The sequence below is a fragment of the Canis lupus genome, chromosome 37 (genome assembly GCF_048164855.1).
Source record: "Canis lupus baileyi chromosome 37, mCanLup2.hap1, whole genome shotgun sequence".
Taxonomy (NCBI): domain Eukaryota; kingdom Metazoa; phylum Chordata; class Mammalia; order Carnivora; family Canidae; genus Canis; species Canis lupus.
This window is the reverse complement of record NC_132874.1, coordinates 6035830-6053993: the sequence shown is the minus strand read 5'-3', so window position 1 is coordinate 6053993 and position 18164 is coordinate 6035830. Positions and strand designations below refer to the sequence as shown.

The 18164-nt window shown below is 40.7% G+C and overlaps 1 protein-coding gene across 21 annotated transcripts in view; it reads left to right on the top strand.

The window, feature by feature from the left end:
* The window catches only part of LOC140626332 (uncharacterized), a 591342-nt gene that overhangs the window by 316035 nt on the left and 257143 nt on the right, over nucleotides 1-18164 (top strand). For 17 of the 21 annotated variants that reach the window (XR_012025519.1, XR_012025521.1, XR_012025520.1 and 14 more), the window contains one exon: nucleotides 2405-2551. The exons of the other annotated variants lie outside the window; for them this stretch is intronic. Coding sequence is in view for 10 of the 17 variants with exons in the window: in XM_072814043.1 (XP_072670144.1) it covers nucleotides 2405-2551 (147 nt within the window). In the remaining 7 variants the exon portion in view is untranslated. The remainder of the gene's footprint in view (nucleotides 1-2404; nucleotides 2552-18164) is intronic. 21 annotated transcript variants of the gene reach the window in all.

Below are 18164 nucleotides of genomic sequence, written 5' to 3'. Positions count from 1 at the left end.
TATGTTTATCAGCAGACATTTGAGCTCTCTAGGAGAAGTAGAGGTGGGAAGGAAAATAGGGGATATGTGTGTAGGAGACTAGACTCCTCAAAAGCCCAGAGCACTGGAAGGATAGGAAGAATTATCATCACCTTGTGACCAGCGTCATTTACCTGTGAAGGATACGCCACCAACAGTCAGGGCTCAAGGATCTCCCCAGGCTGTCTTCACTTCTTTCTTTATTATTGGGTAGAATTGGGCTTCTGCTGCTTGTCTCGCTCTTGCTTTTTCTGGTTGGTTTGATAGATGTGAATTAGATGTAGGTGTTATCCACATCAGGCTTTAATTATACCAAGGAAGTCAGGAAGAAAGTAAGCCACATGCTGTGACACAGTGCAATATAACGTTTTCTGCTTTTCCTTTCTACACCCTTGTCCTATTTGTTTTCCTCAGGGGATAGTGTTTTTTGTGATACCATTAGAATATGTCTGTTTGATGACTATGCGAGTGCCCATTCACTACTTCCTCTGGCTTTTTGTAGGCTATCCTAGAGAAGCGTGGCATGCTAATGGGGAGACTTCCTCTGTTGAGTTCCTTAAATGTGCTAATTTGGACTTTTATATCAGGACAGCAAAATGTTCTTGTTTAAATAACATACAACTCCTAGGAAGCTCATAAAACTGTCCAACATGATGTCAAATAGTTTGTGTCTATAAGAAACTTTGCAGATGGCTAAGATAAGTATGAAGCTCTTTTTACTTGTTTTAGATTTACTGTCTCCTTAATTACATTATATATAATTAAGACTTCTCCTTGATCATCAGGGAAGTAGATGATTTTCCAGTCATAAATCACAAATACTATAAACTACAGGATTATAATGGACAGGTCTTCACTGATAGTTCATGTACACTCTCCAGGAGGACTCACAAAAATGTGGCATCCACCATAGTTATTCAGAAAAATATACTCTTCAATAAAATTTCCCTGACACTAGTGGCTGGAGTTAAGCAACTTGATTCCGACTGCTTCATTTGCTTGGTAAAGCAACTGGGTGTCCCAAACGGGGTTGTGTAAGTTAAAAGAGCACAGTTGCCAAAACTTGACAAGAACATGATGTCAAAAATAAATACATGCATACACACACAGGTACAATTGAATATATTGTTCATGATGTTCTGATCCAGGGAAACTAGAAGATGAGTAGGAGGCATAACGATCAACTTGGTATTTATTCCAGAAAAAAAGTCACCGGAGGAGAAAACACATTCTTAGCATGGAATTAAAAAGGCACATTTTGTTATATAATTCATTTTGTGATTTAAATTTTAAAAATTCAATATATCTAATAAAGATGGTAGTGTTGGATGACAAATTGAGTATTGTGAGTTAAAAGAAGTGTGTGAACGATCTGTCATTTTACTAAATGAACTGCTGAATTGAGAGTATAGATGTTCTTTTTCTGATCCTCCTTTCCTTTATCTCCTGGTCATCTTTACACCCTGTCCATATATGCCCTTTCCCTTCAGTCTAACCTCCTTCGATCAAAGGAAAGAAATCTTCAGGGGTTGTAAGGTAATTACATTTGGGATGAGAGTTCTCTTCAGTGTAACATCATTGGCTGATTTAGTAATTTCTAGCATTCTGCCCAGACTTGAAAACACTTTCAATGCCCAATGCTGAATACTGCCGTTCTCTGCATGTTTTCCTTCTGGGATTGAACTGGACAGGATTTTGGTGTTTTAATACATTCCAGTGGGTATAAGAATATTGGATACTACAGGTTTCCTTAACTGACCTGGTTACAGTAGAAATGATCCCCTCCCCCTGCTCCTGGATTTTTCTCTTTTGTAAAAGCCAGAGATTAATAACTTGCTGTTATCTCCATTACATGGTAGGGGAGTCTATTGACAGTGGGTTACAAAAGCAACTTTGGGGTGAGATCTGGGAAATAGCTGGGATGGTAACAAAACCAGATCCGTGTTTTTATTTTTGTTTTAAAGTACACGGACAGTTTCATAAAATAAGTCACCAATTTCACATTCTGTATTCTAAGCACACAAGAGGGAACAGGTTGCGTCCCCCATCCCACATTGTTCAAATAAAATTTCCTTTGCAATATTTTCTTCTACTCCAAGGACACAGGCCTTTCCCCAGTCCATTTTCTCTGGTCCCAGTACCTTGTTAATGGTGAGCATTCAGTAGACAGTTGAATGGATGTCTTTGTCATTGTGTCTCTATTATGTGGAGTGCAAGTCTGCCCTGGAACAATAGCTGGTGGATGGTGTGCACTGGGGAGGCCTGGGCTCCACTTCAAAAGTGATTTCCCCATCCTGACAGGGTAGGACATGTTCTTCTTAGGCTGGGGAGCCACAGCTCCAGCCCTGTTAAAGACTGCACCTCCCTTGTGCTTTTTCCTTCCCAGGAGCTGTTAAGTCTAAGTATGACTGCCAAGATGAATCCAAAAAAGCCAAAGAGCCTGAGCATGTCAGACCTTCCTGCAGCCTGCCACACACACTTAAAACCCCAGGGAAATGAGTGCGGCTCAGGAGGGGGGAAGAGCGCCAACCAGGTGAGCAACCACATCAGTCTGAAGACTAAAGCAACAGGAAAGGATCCTTGGCAGTTCTGTTTATTTGGCAAGATTGTAGTGTGACCTGAGCTTACACTAAATTACCTCACAGCAAATAACTTTTTACCAAGCGCTATAAATGTTAGGATGACTCTGGGGCCGAGGACAGATGAGTACATCAAAGACTACTAATTAGTTTCCAGGTGTGGTTGGGAGGATTGTCTCTCTTCTTTCAGGAAGGGGCTAAAGCATAACTTTTTTCAACCCTCAGGTGAGGTTCTTCTGTTCAAAGCCAATATAAGAGCTTTAACACGGAGTCTTGGGGCTTTGGTGTAGCTATGGAGGGGCGGGGTATCTGTCTCTATCCACAAGAGGTGGCCAAGGCTGTGTTTCCTCCTTATTAATCTCACTTTTTTCTTTTCTTTTCTTCTTTTCTTTTCTTTTCTTTTCTTTTCTTTTCTTTTCTTTTCTTTTCTTTTCTTTTCTTTTCTTTTCTTTTCTTTCTTTTCTTTTCTTTTCTTTTCTTTTCTTTTCTTTTCTTTTCTTTTCTTTCTTTTCTTTTCTTTTCTTTTCTTTTCTTTTCTTTTCTTTTTTCTTTTCTTTCTTTACTTTCTTTTTTTCTGTCTTTGGGGCACACATTTTGAAGCTACCTTCTAGGTGAATTGAATTAGATTATGCCTTAAAAAAAACATTTTAGTAATGAAGTCACTGGTTGGAATCTTTTGTAAAGTTTGCTGCTACTGTAGGATTTACCAGGGTTCCGTCCATGCTTCTAAATTAGTTTCCAATTTCTGCCCCTTGCTTTCCTTTTCATTTGTGTTAAATGTTACTGTTATGTGGAGGGGAGGTATTCTCTTGATAGCAAGGTATCATTTAGAAACTCCCTCTGAATGACTACTCCTAAAATCCAAATGGAATATGAACCTAAGAGGTAGTTTAATCCCTGAAACAATTCTCAGGCAGGGTTTACTCAACTTCTGCACTATTGACATTTTGAGCTGGATCATTCTGTATTGTACAGGGCTTTCCAGTGTATTATAGAATTTATTAGTACTCCTGGCTTCTATCCACTAATTGCCAGTAGCACCCCATTCCCCCAGGGTGCAACCATAAAAGTCTCATGGACAAAATTGCCCCCAGTTGGGGACTACTGTTCTAGACATAGATGTGACTAAGGACAAACAAGATAAAGAAAGCAGTGAAGATGGAGAATATGGAGCTATTGTGTTTGCTTCTTAAAAGTATTACCTGTGTAATTCCAAAGAATGTAAATTCTTGGGGGGTGAGGTCTACCAGTCGAGTCCCCACTTACCGCCAGTGATCTTTCCATTATTGATTAGAATGGAGTTTAAATTAATACAGTTGCAATTAGCTTAGAATAAGTACCGATTTTGATGCTTTTGTTATCAACCCAAGAACACTCTCTCTGCAGAAGTTTCTCTGAAGGTCCCTGATCTCTTAGTTGATTGGGTGGGAAGATGGAGTGGCAGGAGAGTAAGATTCAAATGAGGCTCATATAAGTCTTTAATAACTGAGTGCGCGAATGAAATGAGGAAACACACCCAGGCTACACTGTAATTCAGCAGCTTTATGAATGGGAGGTCAGATAGGTGACTTAAAGACTAGTTTCAGTGAATTCACCATCTTTTACAGTATTAAAATTGTCTAGAATGTTGCACTCCTCCTATATGGGACTATAATTCATTTTCCTGTTCTCACCCCTTCCACATTTACTCTTCCCTCTGTAGTAGAGAGTTTGAGTTGTCAGACAAGTAGAATCATGTCTCTCCTATGATTGAACGCGAAATGTACTGTTGTCTTTATTTCAAATTTTCTTTTATTCTCTCTTCTCTCATCACATGAACATACATGTTTTCCAGGCACGTTCTTGCTTTTCCATTTTCTGTTTCTGATTTTCCATCTCTCCTGCCTGTCCTTGTTTTCTTCTCTTTTCTCTGACCACAGACACTGTCAGGTGGCCTTGCTGGCATCATCTTACCTTTTCTGAACCCTGTTACCCAGAGACTTCCATTTATTATGCCTTGGGCACCCTCTTTCTTTAATGCTATATCTCTCTGAGGGATAGTTAATGATCTTTGCAGCAAATGAAGGTGAACTGTAGCCACATTATTGTTATAATACAGCCAACTGTATGGAACAGATTGGGCTGCGCTCTGAACAGCTGGGGCTGGCAGAGTGAGTCTTGACTCCTCTCGGAAGAGTTCCAGAACTGCCAAATCATCAAACTTGAAGGGGAAAAAGGGACGAGAAAGGTTATGGGCAGAGTGGTTCCTGCAGGTGCTTTTTGCCTTTGTAATATACCTTTTTTTTTTTAAATTCTCACTGGTTTGTGGATCTGGCAAAGCATGGACTAATTGAACCCAGGGGCCGCTCTCACTGCTATTGGACTGGCCTGCTTTTAGTGGCTCTGATGGCATTTTATTGCTCATTTTCAGGTACTGAACATGTGATAAAACAGATGCTTCTGTTGTTAAAACTGGGCCTCTTTTCCATCCATTGAAAATATTTGTAGTTTTAAGGAGAATTTTTCCTTGCAAAATGGACAGAGCCCTAATATGAATTAATAATGGCCCTGTTGGAACTTTTGGATTTGGACTATATTGTGTGGCCTCCTGGTGGATGTAATAAATAGGAATCAGTGTGCGGTAGGACAGACTTCATGAACTGGTGGCCCACAGAACCTGATCTAACCCTCAGATATGTCGTGTTTGCCCATACAAGGAAGTGCGTATGTGTATGTATTTAAAGAACTAGCTGCCAACATTAAAATGTATGTGTGTGTATTAATTTGGTGAATTTTTCCAAAGAAACTGGAATATCTGGTTTCCCTGGAACTGTATCTCCTGTGGTGAATATCAGTTGAGGCTAAGTAACTGACTACCTGATACCCATCCTGAGTGGGCAAGGTGCTGCAAAGTTTCCAGTTCCCTGGGGTCTTCTCACCCCCTCAGAGTTGGTTCTTACTTGGCCTCTGCAGGCAAAGTTTGTGAGAGAACTTGACAGAAGCTATGGAATGGAGAGGAACTGGGTTTGACTCTTAGCTTCATCACCAGCTTTCATATGGGCAAGTTACTTAACTTTCTGACTCTTAGTTTCCTCATGTGTCAGAGGGGAAAATGGGTCTTCACACAGTTGCTGGGAAGGGTATTAAGAGTATGAAGTGAGGTAGTATGCCTGACGCCCTTAAAACTGGCTGTGTCGGGATCCCTGGGTGGCACAGCAGTTTGGCGCCTGCCTTTGGCCCAGGGCGCGATCCTGGAAACCCGGGATCGAATCCCACATCAGGCTCCCGGTGCATGGAGCCTGCTTCTCCCTCTGCCTATGTCTCTGCCTCTCTCTCTCTCTCTGTGACTATCATAAATAAAAAAAAAAAAAGTCTTTAAAAAAAAAAAAAAACTGGCTGTGTCCATCGCTGGTATGACTGCTATATACATGAGTTGTTGTTACTATATTTTTCAGTTGCCAAGTATCACAAGAGAGCTGATACCAATTCTTTGAAGTCATGTTGATCATGTTGCAAAGTTGGATACACTTTTCTACTACTTAGGACAGTAGGGGGACCTGTGTCTGGCCTTCCCGTATTTCTTTTTTTATCTTGCAGTATAAAATTGAAAGTGTCTTTAAGAAAATAATACAATAGAGACTGCTCCTAAGAGTGGCATTGTCCGTAGAGGGGAATCATTTATTTATTTATCTGTTTGTTTGTTTGTATATTTGTTTATTTATTTTTATTTTTTAAAAAGATTTTATTTATTTATGAGAGAGAGACAGAGACAGAGACAAAGGCAGAGGGAGAAGCAGGCTCCATGCCGGGAGCCTGACGTGGGATTCGATCCCAGGACTCCAGGATCATGCCTGGAGCTGAAGGAAGGTGATCAACCGCTGAGCTACTCAGGCATCCGAGGGGGAACCTTTTATAATTTAGTTCATGTTAGGTAGACACTTGGTTGTGGAGTTTTTGTTGTTGTTGTGGTTATTGTTGTTGTTGTTGCCTGAGTCCTGACTTTGTAATTTTAGATTTGTGCTCCTGGAATTTGCATGGAGGGAGAGGTACAGAAATGAGAATACTCTATCAATATTCTCTTTTTTTAAAAAAAATATTTTATTTATTTATCCATGAGAGACACACTGAGAGAGAGAGAGAGAAGAAGCAGGCTCCATGCAGGGAGCCCGATGTGGGACTTGATCCGAGGACACCAGGATCATGACCTGAGCCAAAGGGAGACACACAACCGCTGAGCTACCCAGATGCCCTAATTAATATATTTTCTTAAAAGTGGAAGTTAAATTTAATTTTGATTTGGATTGAAGTGGATTGAAAGCAGTCTTTTATCAGCATTCTATGCTCCAATTCTTTAAGGTTTCAAAGGACTTTTTCCCCTATGTTATTATATTCAATTGGTATCTTTTCTAATGCCTGATCTTTGACATCTGTCTGAGAGTTCCAGCACACATTTGGCCACACCAGGTGGGGGGGTGACTTCCTGGTTATTATATGTGTGGTGAAGAAATACAAGGTTTTCCGCTTATTTTTCTTCTTCCTGCAATGATGGGTTTCCGTTAGATGTGGATATTTCCCTTAAAGGCATACACTCGTCTCAAAATGGTGAAGGATGACAACAGTGCAGTAATTTCTTCTTTCATTTTGTGAAGGTGTCTGGAAAACTCTTATGTGCTCCATTGAAAAGCTTCTTAGAAAAAAGAAGGCAAGGTGGTTAGAAAAATGTCAAGGCGGTTCTGGGACCAGTAGGAGAAAACAGATGTAAGAGGTGAAAAATGATTTGTGATCAGCTCAGTTTCTAGAGTCCAAAAATCAAACCACATGGCGTATGTTTGTCTTCAACCCACCTAGTGTGAGTGAATGTCATTATTGGGATGAAAGTCCCTGAACAGAAGAAAATGAGAGGGACAGAAGGTTATTTTTAGATCCCTGCTTTAAAAACATTTTAGGAGTAGAAGTGTAAGTCTGCCTCAGGTCCTTGAGCTTGGGCCCTGACCCAGATTTGGTTCTGAGTGACCTCTTAGCCTTACTTCTTGCTCCCACCTCCATCTGACCCTGTTGAGGAGGCAAAGAGAGGAAAGAGAAAGGCTGAAAATTGGAGATGAAGAAAATGGTGATTTTCTGCCCTTTATCAACTTTTCATCCAAATCACCCACAAGTATTGTGACATGTTGAAAATCCAAGGAAATATTCAGGCTGATTCTTAGGAACTTGTCAGTATTGCAGTTATACAAACATGGCAATTTTACATAGCTCAACTAAATAAAATTATTATGTTTTTGTCAGCATCACTCTAGGTCCTTTGACTTGGGGTAAGGATGGTTTAAAAAGCCAGAAATGTTCTGTCATCCAATTGGTGATTTTTTTGTTTTGTTTTCTTTTGTTTGGGCATATACTTGGCTAGAATATATAGGTATGTTCTGCTTGGATTTTTTCTGTTACCATTTTTTCCCTAAAATGACAGTTATTGCCTTAAATCTCATAGAAGAAAGCCTGAAAGGAGTACACAGCATGAGGCAATTGAAGCTAGTGGAGTGTTGTCAGATTACCCATCTGGGGACATACGTGGCGGATGGTTTGGCTGGGGGTGGGGGTACCAAGATCCAAAATTGGATTTTTCTCTTAGCAGGCTTCTATTTTGAAAACAGAAATGGATGTGAAAAGATGAAAAGCTACCTACGTGGACAGTGATCTATCACAACCTGTTCAAAGGATAGATTGAGTCTCTTCTAGGGTTATGAGGTTTGCTCAGGTAGGCATTCTCTGCCCAACTCATCCCCCGGTTTTGTGGGTCAGAACAATTCAAGGAATACTCTTACGGTTTGAGCAACACACCACTTCACTTAGTCGAGTAAAATGAAGAGTCTCTAAGAAGTCCTGGATGTCGTGCCATCAGTGGTCTGATGGTGGTGGTGGGGGCGGTGGTGGTATGTGTGTGTGATTCGTGGTGGAAGGTTTCTGCAGAGCGCGACAGATGCTTCCTCTGCTTGCTTGTTTCCTGGTTTTCAAAGCCTCTTTTTTGTTGTTTTATTTTAGGGTTGAGTGCCTTTTTGTTCTGTCAGTGAGGGTATGGAGAGCCTACAGGCACATGCGCCCATGTCTTTAACTTGCTATTCCTTGTGTAATCTCAAGTGGAAGTATGAAGGCACCGCAAACTGCTTTGAGCAGAGCCCACTTCCCTTCACCCACAGAGAACATGAAGCAGTTATACCGACATCAATCAAGGAAAACCCACAGGCTGAACTCACACCGTTAAAGCAGGTGTGTGAGTGAGCATTCTCCAACAGGCACATGTGAGTGAGGTGTACCTCGGTGTCTTGCCCACAGATGTCAGTTATGATGACTGTGTGGGGCTGGGCTCCCTCCTCACAGAGCTAAGACAGGCCTGTTGTATTTGTGGGACGTGGGACAGAGCAAGTGTAGCTCATAGCATCCCAGTGGCCGATTTACTGGGACTAAGGGGAAAAATGCAAGATTTGGTGCCCGTGGATATATATCAAAAGTATGTAGATGTCTGCCTTTGTATAGATGTATGTGCATATACACATATATTTGTAGACATACATGCCAGTTTAAAGCAAAACTCAAGTGAGCCATGAACTAAAGAGAATGTGATATTCTTTTTTTCTTAAGATATTATTTACTTATTTGAGAGAGAATAAGCAGGAGGAGGGGGAGGGGCAGAGGGAGAAGCAGACTCCCCACTGAGCAGGGAGCCTGATGTGGGGCTCCATTCCAGGACCCTGGGATTATGTCCTGAGCTGAAGGCAGATGCTTTATTTTTTTTAAATTTTTTTTTAAATTTTTATTTATTTATGGTAGTCACACACACACACACACAGAGAGAGAGAGAGAGAGGCAGAGACATAGGCAGAGGGAGAAGCAGGCTCCATGCACCGGGAGCCCGACGTGGGACTCGATCCCAGGTTTCCAGGATCACGCCCTGGGCCAAAGGCAGGCGCTAAACTGCTGCGCCACCCAGGGATCCCTTTTTTTTTTTTTTTTCAAGAAAAAAAGATTTATTTATTTATTCATGAAAGACATAGAGGGGCAGAAACACAGGCAGAGGGAGAAGCAGGCTTTCTGTAGGGAGCCCCATACAGGACTGGATCCTGGATCCCAGGATCACGCCCTGAGCCAGAGGCAGCCGCTCAGCCACTGAGCCACGCAGGTATCCCCGAAGGCAGATGCTTAACCGATGGAGTCATCCTGGCGCCATGATAATGTGATATTCTTAAATATCTGATGGTAAGGTGATGGTGCTAGTTAAAAATAAACAAAAACCACATCTCTCCTTCTAATTGAACCACTCTGATGTATATTGAGCTTTAGGAAATTTCTACAAAAGTTTTGAATGATCTCAAAAAAATAAAAATAAAAAGTAAAAAACCCAACCATTTCACACTAGGACTTCAATCTATATTGTACCTCTTAAGCAGTGACTAGTTTACCAAAGCTACTTGTGTAAGTTATTGGTTATGAACATCCATGTTGAGCTGCTGTTTCAAAATATTATGCATATTACTTATATTTAAATATGAGAACAATCACCCTTGAAACAATATAAAATAAAGTAAGATCCACTCTTGAACTATCAAAACTGGGTAAGTTGGGGAATAATTAGAAATCCAATATCCCTATAGGCATGGGGAGAAAAGATTTTATGGAGGAGGGAATTTTATGTACTATTTGAAGACTGTTTTGCAGTATATAAGATCAAAAGCTGCAAAATGAGCTTTTTCATAGTTCTGGCAAAACAGCTCCAAGGCAAATTTATCCTGAGATTATTATCGAACAAGTGTAAAAGGGTTTACTACAAGGATTCTTTATCACAATCTTATTTTTGATGTGAATTTTATAATTGTCTAACCTAGTATTAGGGTGGCCATATAAATTATAGTAGAAAAGCACAATAAAATACCAAATGAAGCATTAAAACAGTGTTGTAGCTTTTTCTATGCTCCTATTTAAAAATACTGTGTTGTATGCATACATGGATGTCTGGGTCTTAGAAATAGTTTGAGAGAGATTTATATATAAAACTTAAAGTTATTATCTCTCAGTGACTCAAAGGTAGTAATGTATTTTTATTTTTGCCTGTTTGTTCTTAACAATATTCTAATATTTATATGTATTGCCTGAGTAATGGAACAAAGGCTAATCATGGAAATATAATTTTAAGAGTAAAATTTATCCAGAAATACTTGTGAGGATCAGGAAGCAAAAGAGCTTTTCTCCCCACTCGTTCCCGCAGATAGCTGTTGAGTAGATGTCAAAGACTACTGGTTGATTTATTCATTGATATATGTGTGCCAGACACTGTACAAGTGCTGGTATGTGCTTTCCACATGGCAAATGGCTGAATCAGTTCTACTTGTTAGACTGATAAATGTGGCTTTACCAACGGAGCTATTAATACTAATCGGAAAATTCTATGGACATGCAAGCACTAAATAGTGACCTGTTGCTTCATGTTCTTACATATGTGTTTTATCTGGTCTATACTATCTCACATGGTTAAGTTTTTCCTACCATGTGGATAGTTGGTGACTCCAGGTCAAGCAAGCAGAAAATCACTTGGCAAACTTGACACCATTTATGAAAACTTTAAAGGACTCTCAAAAGCATAGCGGCAAATGCTTTGAAAAATCTGACCTCTACTTATTTTGTAGGCTTTTGGCTTTGAAACTCAATCTCAGTTTAATGTTCAGCAGGTGTCCTTTGGGGTGGTAGGACAGGATTCGAAGGGGAGAGATTAGCGTGGTGAATTCAGTGTCCGTCTGTCTGGAATGCTGAGACTGTGGAGGATATGAATAGGATATCTGAGGGAGGATCAGGATTCCCCAGAAGTGCAGATACTCATCTAGAAGCTTACATGCTTCTGAATCCCCAAGAATCTACCCAACAGGCAGTCTTCTGATGGCTGCTCCTGGAAGTGTCACTTTCCCTGTGGCCTCTCAATATGTTGGCCTCTTCTGTTGGTAAAAGGTTGGAAATTTTGAAATTCTAGCCAGAACCACCCAGGCCTCCCAAATGAAAAGATTTTTCATGAGTTCAGCTATAAAAATAACAAAGATTCTTGAGAAAGGATGTTTTGGATGAGTATCAATTTGCCAAGTTGTTGTTGTGTATATTTGTCTGGGGGAATGATTGTGGCTTTATGAATTTTGCTCATTTCTTTCCCATTGGTGAAGAGAACAAGTCAAACTTTGGATTTGGTTCTATTTTCATTGTTCAGTAAATCAGGAGAGTTAGCTCCATCTGTCCAGCTCCCCCGCTGGTTTTCTGTGATATTGTGGGAAAATTGGTTATTCTCACATCCTCTTTTTCTCTGTATCCTTCTCTCCTGTTAAGCCAGATATGGTGCCATTAGCTAATTGTCTTGGGATACTTTAAAGTATAAAGAAGGGTCCGGGGTGGGGAGAGTTTAAGCTGTTCCTGAAACAAGCCCAGAGTGATAAAATCAATAATTTGAGGAATTACTTGCCTTGAAAAACAAAAGCAATAAAAAACCCTTGTAAATAGAACACGATTGAGAAAAACATGACTTTAGACAGCCTAATCTAATCACACAAAGACGGCAGCCTGTTTTCTTAGTTGTTGGATAACTTCCACTTTATCGTCTCACAGAGAACAATATATTAAGTACAGTATTTAGAAATATTTGTTGAATCCTACTGTCTGATTTTTTGGCAAATCTCAAGGGGAAAAAAAAAAAAGAATATGTCTTGGACCACATGAGCTTTCCTGGGAAGATGTTAGAGTTTTCCCAGAGAGGCTGGCTTCACATTGTGGGAAACATTGGTTCAGTAGATAACACTGTTAGCATTTGTATTTCAGATGGCATTTTGCTTTCTTTCGGTTTTGGAGTAGCCACAGCTGATCTTGTATCTCTCAGGGTCTGATGAAACCCAAAGCATATGCTGGTCTTCTGTTGATAGCTGCATTTCCTCCTGAAGGGTATCCTGGTTTATAATCCCCTCATCCCATTACAGCAACAGGCTGAGCATAGGAGCACTGAAATATCCAGCATCCGGATGAGAAGATGTGGGTGTTAACAAGGAAGAGTGAGAGATGGAGCATGAGGGGTGAAATGTCCATTGGCTAATGTTTTTTTCTTCTTATGGAATGTTGAAGCATCAACGTTTTTGCAAAACCTGAAGCTAATTCTTTTTAAATGTGATCATCACATGGCATTGACTGAGTAATTGAAATTTGTGATGGACATAAAGATGAGATATTGAGAATATAATGTTATGGCCTCTTTATTTAAAAGTGTGTGCTAAGATACAAGTGCATTATTATGAGGGATGTAAGTGAAATGCCTTTAGCAGACGCTTCTTAGCATGTATCTGGCATAAAATCATATTAATAGATCTTAGGCAAGGGCATATTTTATAGCCCTATTCCACTGGTTCCTTCAATGTGGAGTAGATGTATCTGACGAGTTAGCTTGTAACTTTGGGAAGCTGTTTACCCTATACGTTTTCCTGTCTAGGAGGGAGATAAAGAGCATTAACCTCAGAGGTTTTGTAAAATAAGTTTATTGTAGAATAGTTTTAGATCAACAGAGAAGTTGCAAAGATAGCAGAAAAATATTCATATATCCTTCATCTGGTTTCCCTATTGTTATCATGTTGCCATGTTTTAAAATATTTATTTGAGAGAGAGAGAGAGAGAGAGAGAGAAAGAGAGCATGCACACACGCATGTGAGAGCAGGAGGGGGCAGAGGGAGAGGGAGAGAATCTGAAGTGGACTCCCTGTTGAGCTCAGAGCTCAATGCGGGGCTTAATCCCATGATCCTGAGATCATGACCTGAACTGAAATCAAGTTGGATGCTCAACCAATTGCGTCCTCCAGGCACCCCATGTTACCTTATTAAGGTGTGTTTGTCAAAACTAAAGGACTCACATTGGTACTTTATATTTAACTAAACTGTAGAATTTATTTGAATTTCATGAATTTCTCCTAATGCCTTTTCTGTGTTTGGGGATCCCCTCCTGGATGTATGACATTTACTCATATGTCCTTAGACTCCTCTGTTCTGTAACTGTTTCTCAGACTTGTTTTTGATGACCTTGACAGTTTTGAGGCATACCAGGTAGTATGGTGTGGACTGTCTCTGATTTGTGGTTTCACCTGATGTTTTCCTCAAGATTAGACTGAGTTATGCATTTTTGAGAGAAAGACTGCAGAGGTGGATCACTGTTCTCCACGCTTCCCATCAAGGATGGACACATTCGACATGGCTTTGCACTCTTGACCTTGATCACGTGGATGAGGTCACGTAGTGCCAGGTTTCTCCAGTGTCAAGTGACACTCTTTCCCTCCCTTTGTAAACCATGTCTTTGGAAGAAAATCACTGGACACCTCTCATAGGATTGTTTTGAGGTTTAAATGAGAAGATAAAGCTCTTAGCACAGCACAGAGTGCTTTGAAAACACTCTGGAAAAAATAAAAAGAAAAAAAATAAAAAAAAAAAAGAAAACACTCTGGAAAGTCCATTGTTACAGTAGAGGTTGCTTTTGCACTTGTCCCTTCAATACTTAAAAGCTAGTCTTTAGAGCTGCTTCCTTGCAGTTACACGGTCTTCAGCCACTTACTGATGTGGTTCCAAATAAGAAAATAAAAAATAAGAGTGCTCACAAACCTCTCACGTGAGGTGACTGTATTCGAGGGCCTTCCAGGATAGAGGTCCATGCATTCACTCCAGATTCACCCTTGAAAGGCTATCTGTCTTGGGATCATCAGTATCTGGTTCTATGTCAAAGGATGTCATCAGGCATCAAGGATGAGCATGAGAACTTGTGCATGAGGGGAGCTGGCCTGTTTGGGCATAGGGGTGGGGGAGAAAGAAAGTAATTTAGGAGCTGAGTTTACAGTGAGTTTTGTTTTGTTTTTTTGGATTTTTTTGTTGTTGTTTTGGTTTGTTTATTTTATTTTTTGGGTATACTTTATAGCTTTCAGGTAGAACCTAGAGTTCTTAGAATAAACTGTCTTCAGCATTTCTCTGTAAAATGAAGACCTTGTTCTGCAACCCCAAATGCTTCAAAGCCTGTGCGATTGTTGCTGGAGTAGTTGGCTGAGCCTGGATAATAGAGTTCAGAGTCTTGTAACCATGTCTGTTGGAATAAATAAGAACAGCTGGTCTCTTGTACAGTTACTGTTTGGCATGAATTTTTTATTTAAGTCTCTCCATGTATCTAGTAAACAGTAAGCAGTATTCTAACAGTACTAAAAGCCTTCAAGTCTCTCTCCAATTCACTTCCTTTACTCCTCCCCATTTAAAAGTTGAGGGTGTAGGGCAGGGTTAATGTACCAGAGAAGGAATGCTAAGAAAGTGTTTCAGAGCTAGGGAAAATAAGGTTCCTCTTCTATGTATTCCTTTCCATTTGACCTTCAGCTTCTCTCTTAGTTAGATAACATAGTTTTTGGACGGTTTCTTGGGAAAGCCAAGATTTATGCAGACATTCTTTTGCCATTTTGTATGTACTAAGTGGAGAGAGACTTATTCATATTAAAATGGAATACTGTGTCCCCGAGTGCTTAATGGGGAGAAGATTTGCATCTGCATTAAGGGTAGGTGAGTGATGAAATATGCTCTTGGTCCTCTTTAAGTGACTAGTGAGGAAATTCTTTCCATATATCTTTATGAATTTGTCTTAACAAGCTTACTGGAGGCTGAGCATGCCTTTTCTGCCTCCTAAGGAACCGAGGAAGTACTTGAGGAAAAGATGGCATTATTCACTCATTTCACGTTATCTTTGTTATCGATGGCTGTAAGACTTTTGTCTTCTGGCTTAACCTGATGTATTAACCCTGGGCTTCAGTGGAGTCAGAGCTACTGTAACATATTGTCCAGCCTTTTTTTTTTTTTTTGTCAGGCAGACATTGAATTCCTTGTCCTGGAGGCTAGGAGTGATTATGAGGAGATCTATATGTACCTCAAGAATCAAATGATACCTTTTATGGGTTCTAAGAGGTGTTTTTGTCTTTTAAAGCCTTTGTGAGACTCTTGTGGTCATTTAGGATGCTCAGAAATGCATCTGTTTGCCCTCCTTCGGGACACTCCATATGGATGTACTTTCTTCCTTCCTTTCATGTTAGACATGATCATGTGACTGGCTCTGGCCCATGAAATGTGAGCAAAGGTCACATGTTACTTCCCAGATGAAGCCTTAGGAGTCACTATAGGATTTACTTTATCCCTCCTACCTACCTTAATGGAAACACACTTTGACATGGAGCCTGCACCGTCTGATCCCTGAGGGGGCCTCATGGAAGGGTACCCTGATCCGGATTGGATATGTGGTGTGAGCAAGACGTAAACTTTGGTTATTACAAGTTACAAGGATTTGGGAAGAGTGTCTTGCTGCAGTGTTATCATCTGAGCCTGACTCAGGCCCTCAGTATGACTAGCTCTTCAGACGTAAGACATAAGGGCTAGGTGTTTGGCTGTGGAGGGGTTGATCACACCGGCCCTGGTGCCCGCTATAGGAAATCTGTATGCGCGGTAGTTACTGCTGCACAAAATTTTGGTGCCATTTCTCAGAGATGAGACCTACATTTTGGTGTGGTTGTTACATTTCTTCAAGGAGATGACATCCCTTCTGACACTGGAATGTATACTTTTCAACAAGTATCTTTACATACTGGAGAGTAATTCTCAAGAAGGAAAAATCTGTTTCCTCATTCATTTTCTCTCTTTCTTTCTCTCTCTCTTTCTCTCTCTCTCTCTCTTTCCTCCCCTGACCCCCTCACTTAATCTCCCAGGAGTCACATGAAAGATTTTAATGCCAAACTACTGGTTGAGTGCCAGGAAGAGTTTCTTGGGTGGACATAATGCTTAATTTATATTTAGGGAATTTCCACTGTTAAATCACAGGGCTTGTAAGATGTGAAAAGAGGAGGAGGGAATGCAGAAGGGGGAATAAAGAGCCCAGGGATGTGGTTGATAATATTCCTTTTAATTTAAAGCCACCTGAAGGCTTCCGTGGAATAATAAAATAATTCCCATATGGTTTCCGTTTTTAAAGCATTGGAACCTCAGAAATGCAATCTACTCTGAGCTTCTGCTTGCCTCTTTGTCAGGCCGGGAATGCTTCCTGTCTGCAAGCTGGTCAGAAATGTAAGCAAAGCTGACTTCTGGGGGCAGTGGGGCAGGGGGGTTGTGGGGGGACTGATCCCAGGTTGTACTTTGTCCTGAGGAGCCCTCCTGCCGTACGGCTGGACCCCTCCTGTTGGGCATGCCTGAGTCTCGGATGGTTGGAGACACCACTGCCACCACCCTGAAGGTGACCCCCTGCTTCCATAGTGAGAGAGCCTCATGCACACACTCTCCTCAACCTGGTGGTGTTTGTCCCTCTCTTATAGTTCTGTTGACCATAAACCTTTTCTCCAAAGGCAAAACCCACTTTTTTCATTTGGGCTTTGATGCTTTTCCCTTAAATCACAGGTGGTAGTCTTCCAAACTGTTAGAAGGGCAAATATGCACTGAAGCCAGAATTCCTCTGTTACTTGGACTCTGGTTACTCAAAGTTTCCTTGTTTCCCTGTCCTCTGCAAGTCTCTGTTCCCCTGTGTGAGGATGAGTTCATGAGATACTCCAGACGGTGGTAGAAAAGCATTTGGGGGAAGTTTGGCAGTCTGATGCTTACTGTAATCCTGCTGGAACACGTGGAGGGATGTCCCCTTCCTACGCCTCCTTTCTCCTAACATGTTGTCAGGATCCATGGACAAGGAACTTCCTCTTTTTTTTTTTTTAAGATTTTATTTATTTATTCATGAGAGACACAGAGAGAGAGGCAGAGACACAGGCAGAAGGAGAAGCAGGTTCCCTGCAGGGAGCCTGATCTGGGACTCCATCCCAGGAACCCCGGGATCATGGCCTGAGCCAAAGGCAGCCACCCAGGCACCCCCTTCCCCTCAAGCAACTTCCTCTTAAATGTGACTGAGAAAAATACTGACCAGCCTTCAGTTCACACCTGGGTGAATTAAGGTGATGTGAGAGTTCACCTGGAGAAAGCCAATATTTCCAGTCCTAAAAGTACTCTCAGTAGACAGTTATTAACATAACACCCTCTGAAAATATAAAGAACCAATTAGTATATCTGCAATAAAAAAATTCGTATGAAGAATAGGCTCTGCTGTGGATGTCGTAAGGTTGGCCCACAGCTGGCTTATAGTCTCTTAGCAAAGTAATTACAGTTCACGTGGCTCTAAAAACTGTTATGCCCTTTATTTTCTCTTTTAGGAAATCCCTGACTCCTCATTTTTTTCATGTAAAATTTCCATAGTTACTTGTTCGTATGTATTTTACTTTTAAAAATGAAATTTTTAATTTATTTAATTTTTAAATTTTTTATTTTAATTTTTTTATTTTTATTATTTTTTAAAGATTTTATTTATTCATGAGAGGCACAGAGAAAGAGGCCGAGACATAGGCAGAGGAAGAAGCAGACTTCTTGCAGGGAACCCGATGTGGGACTCCATCCCAGGAATTCAGGATCATACCCTGAGCCAAAGCCAGACGCTCAACCACTGAACCACCCAGGCATCCCTAAAAATGAAGTTTTTAACTGCTATCGTTTT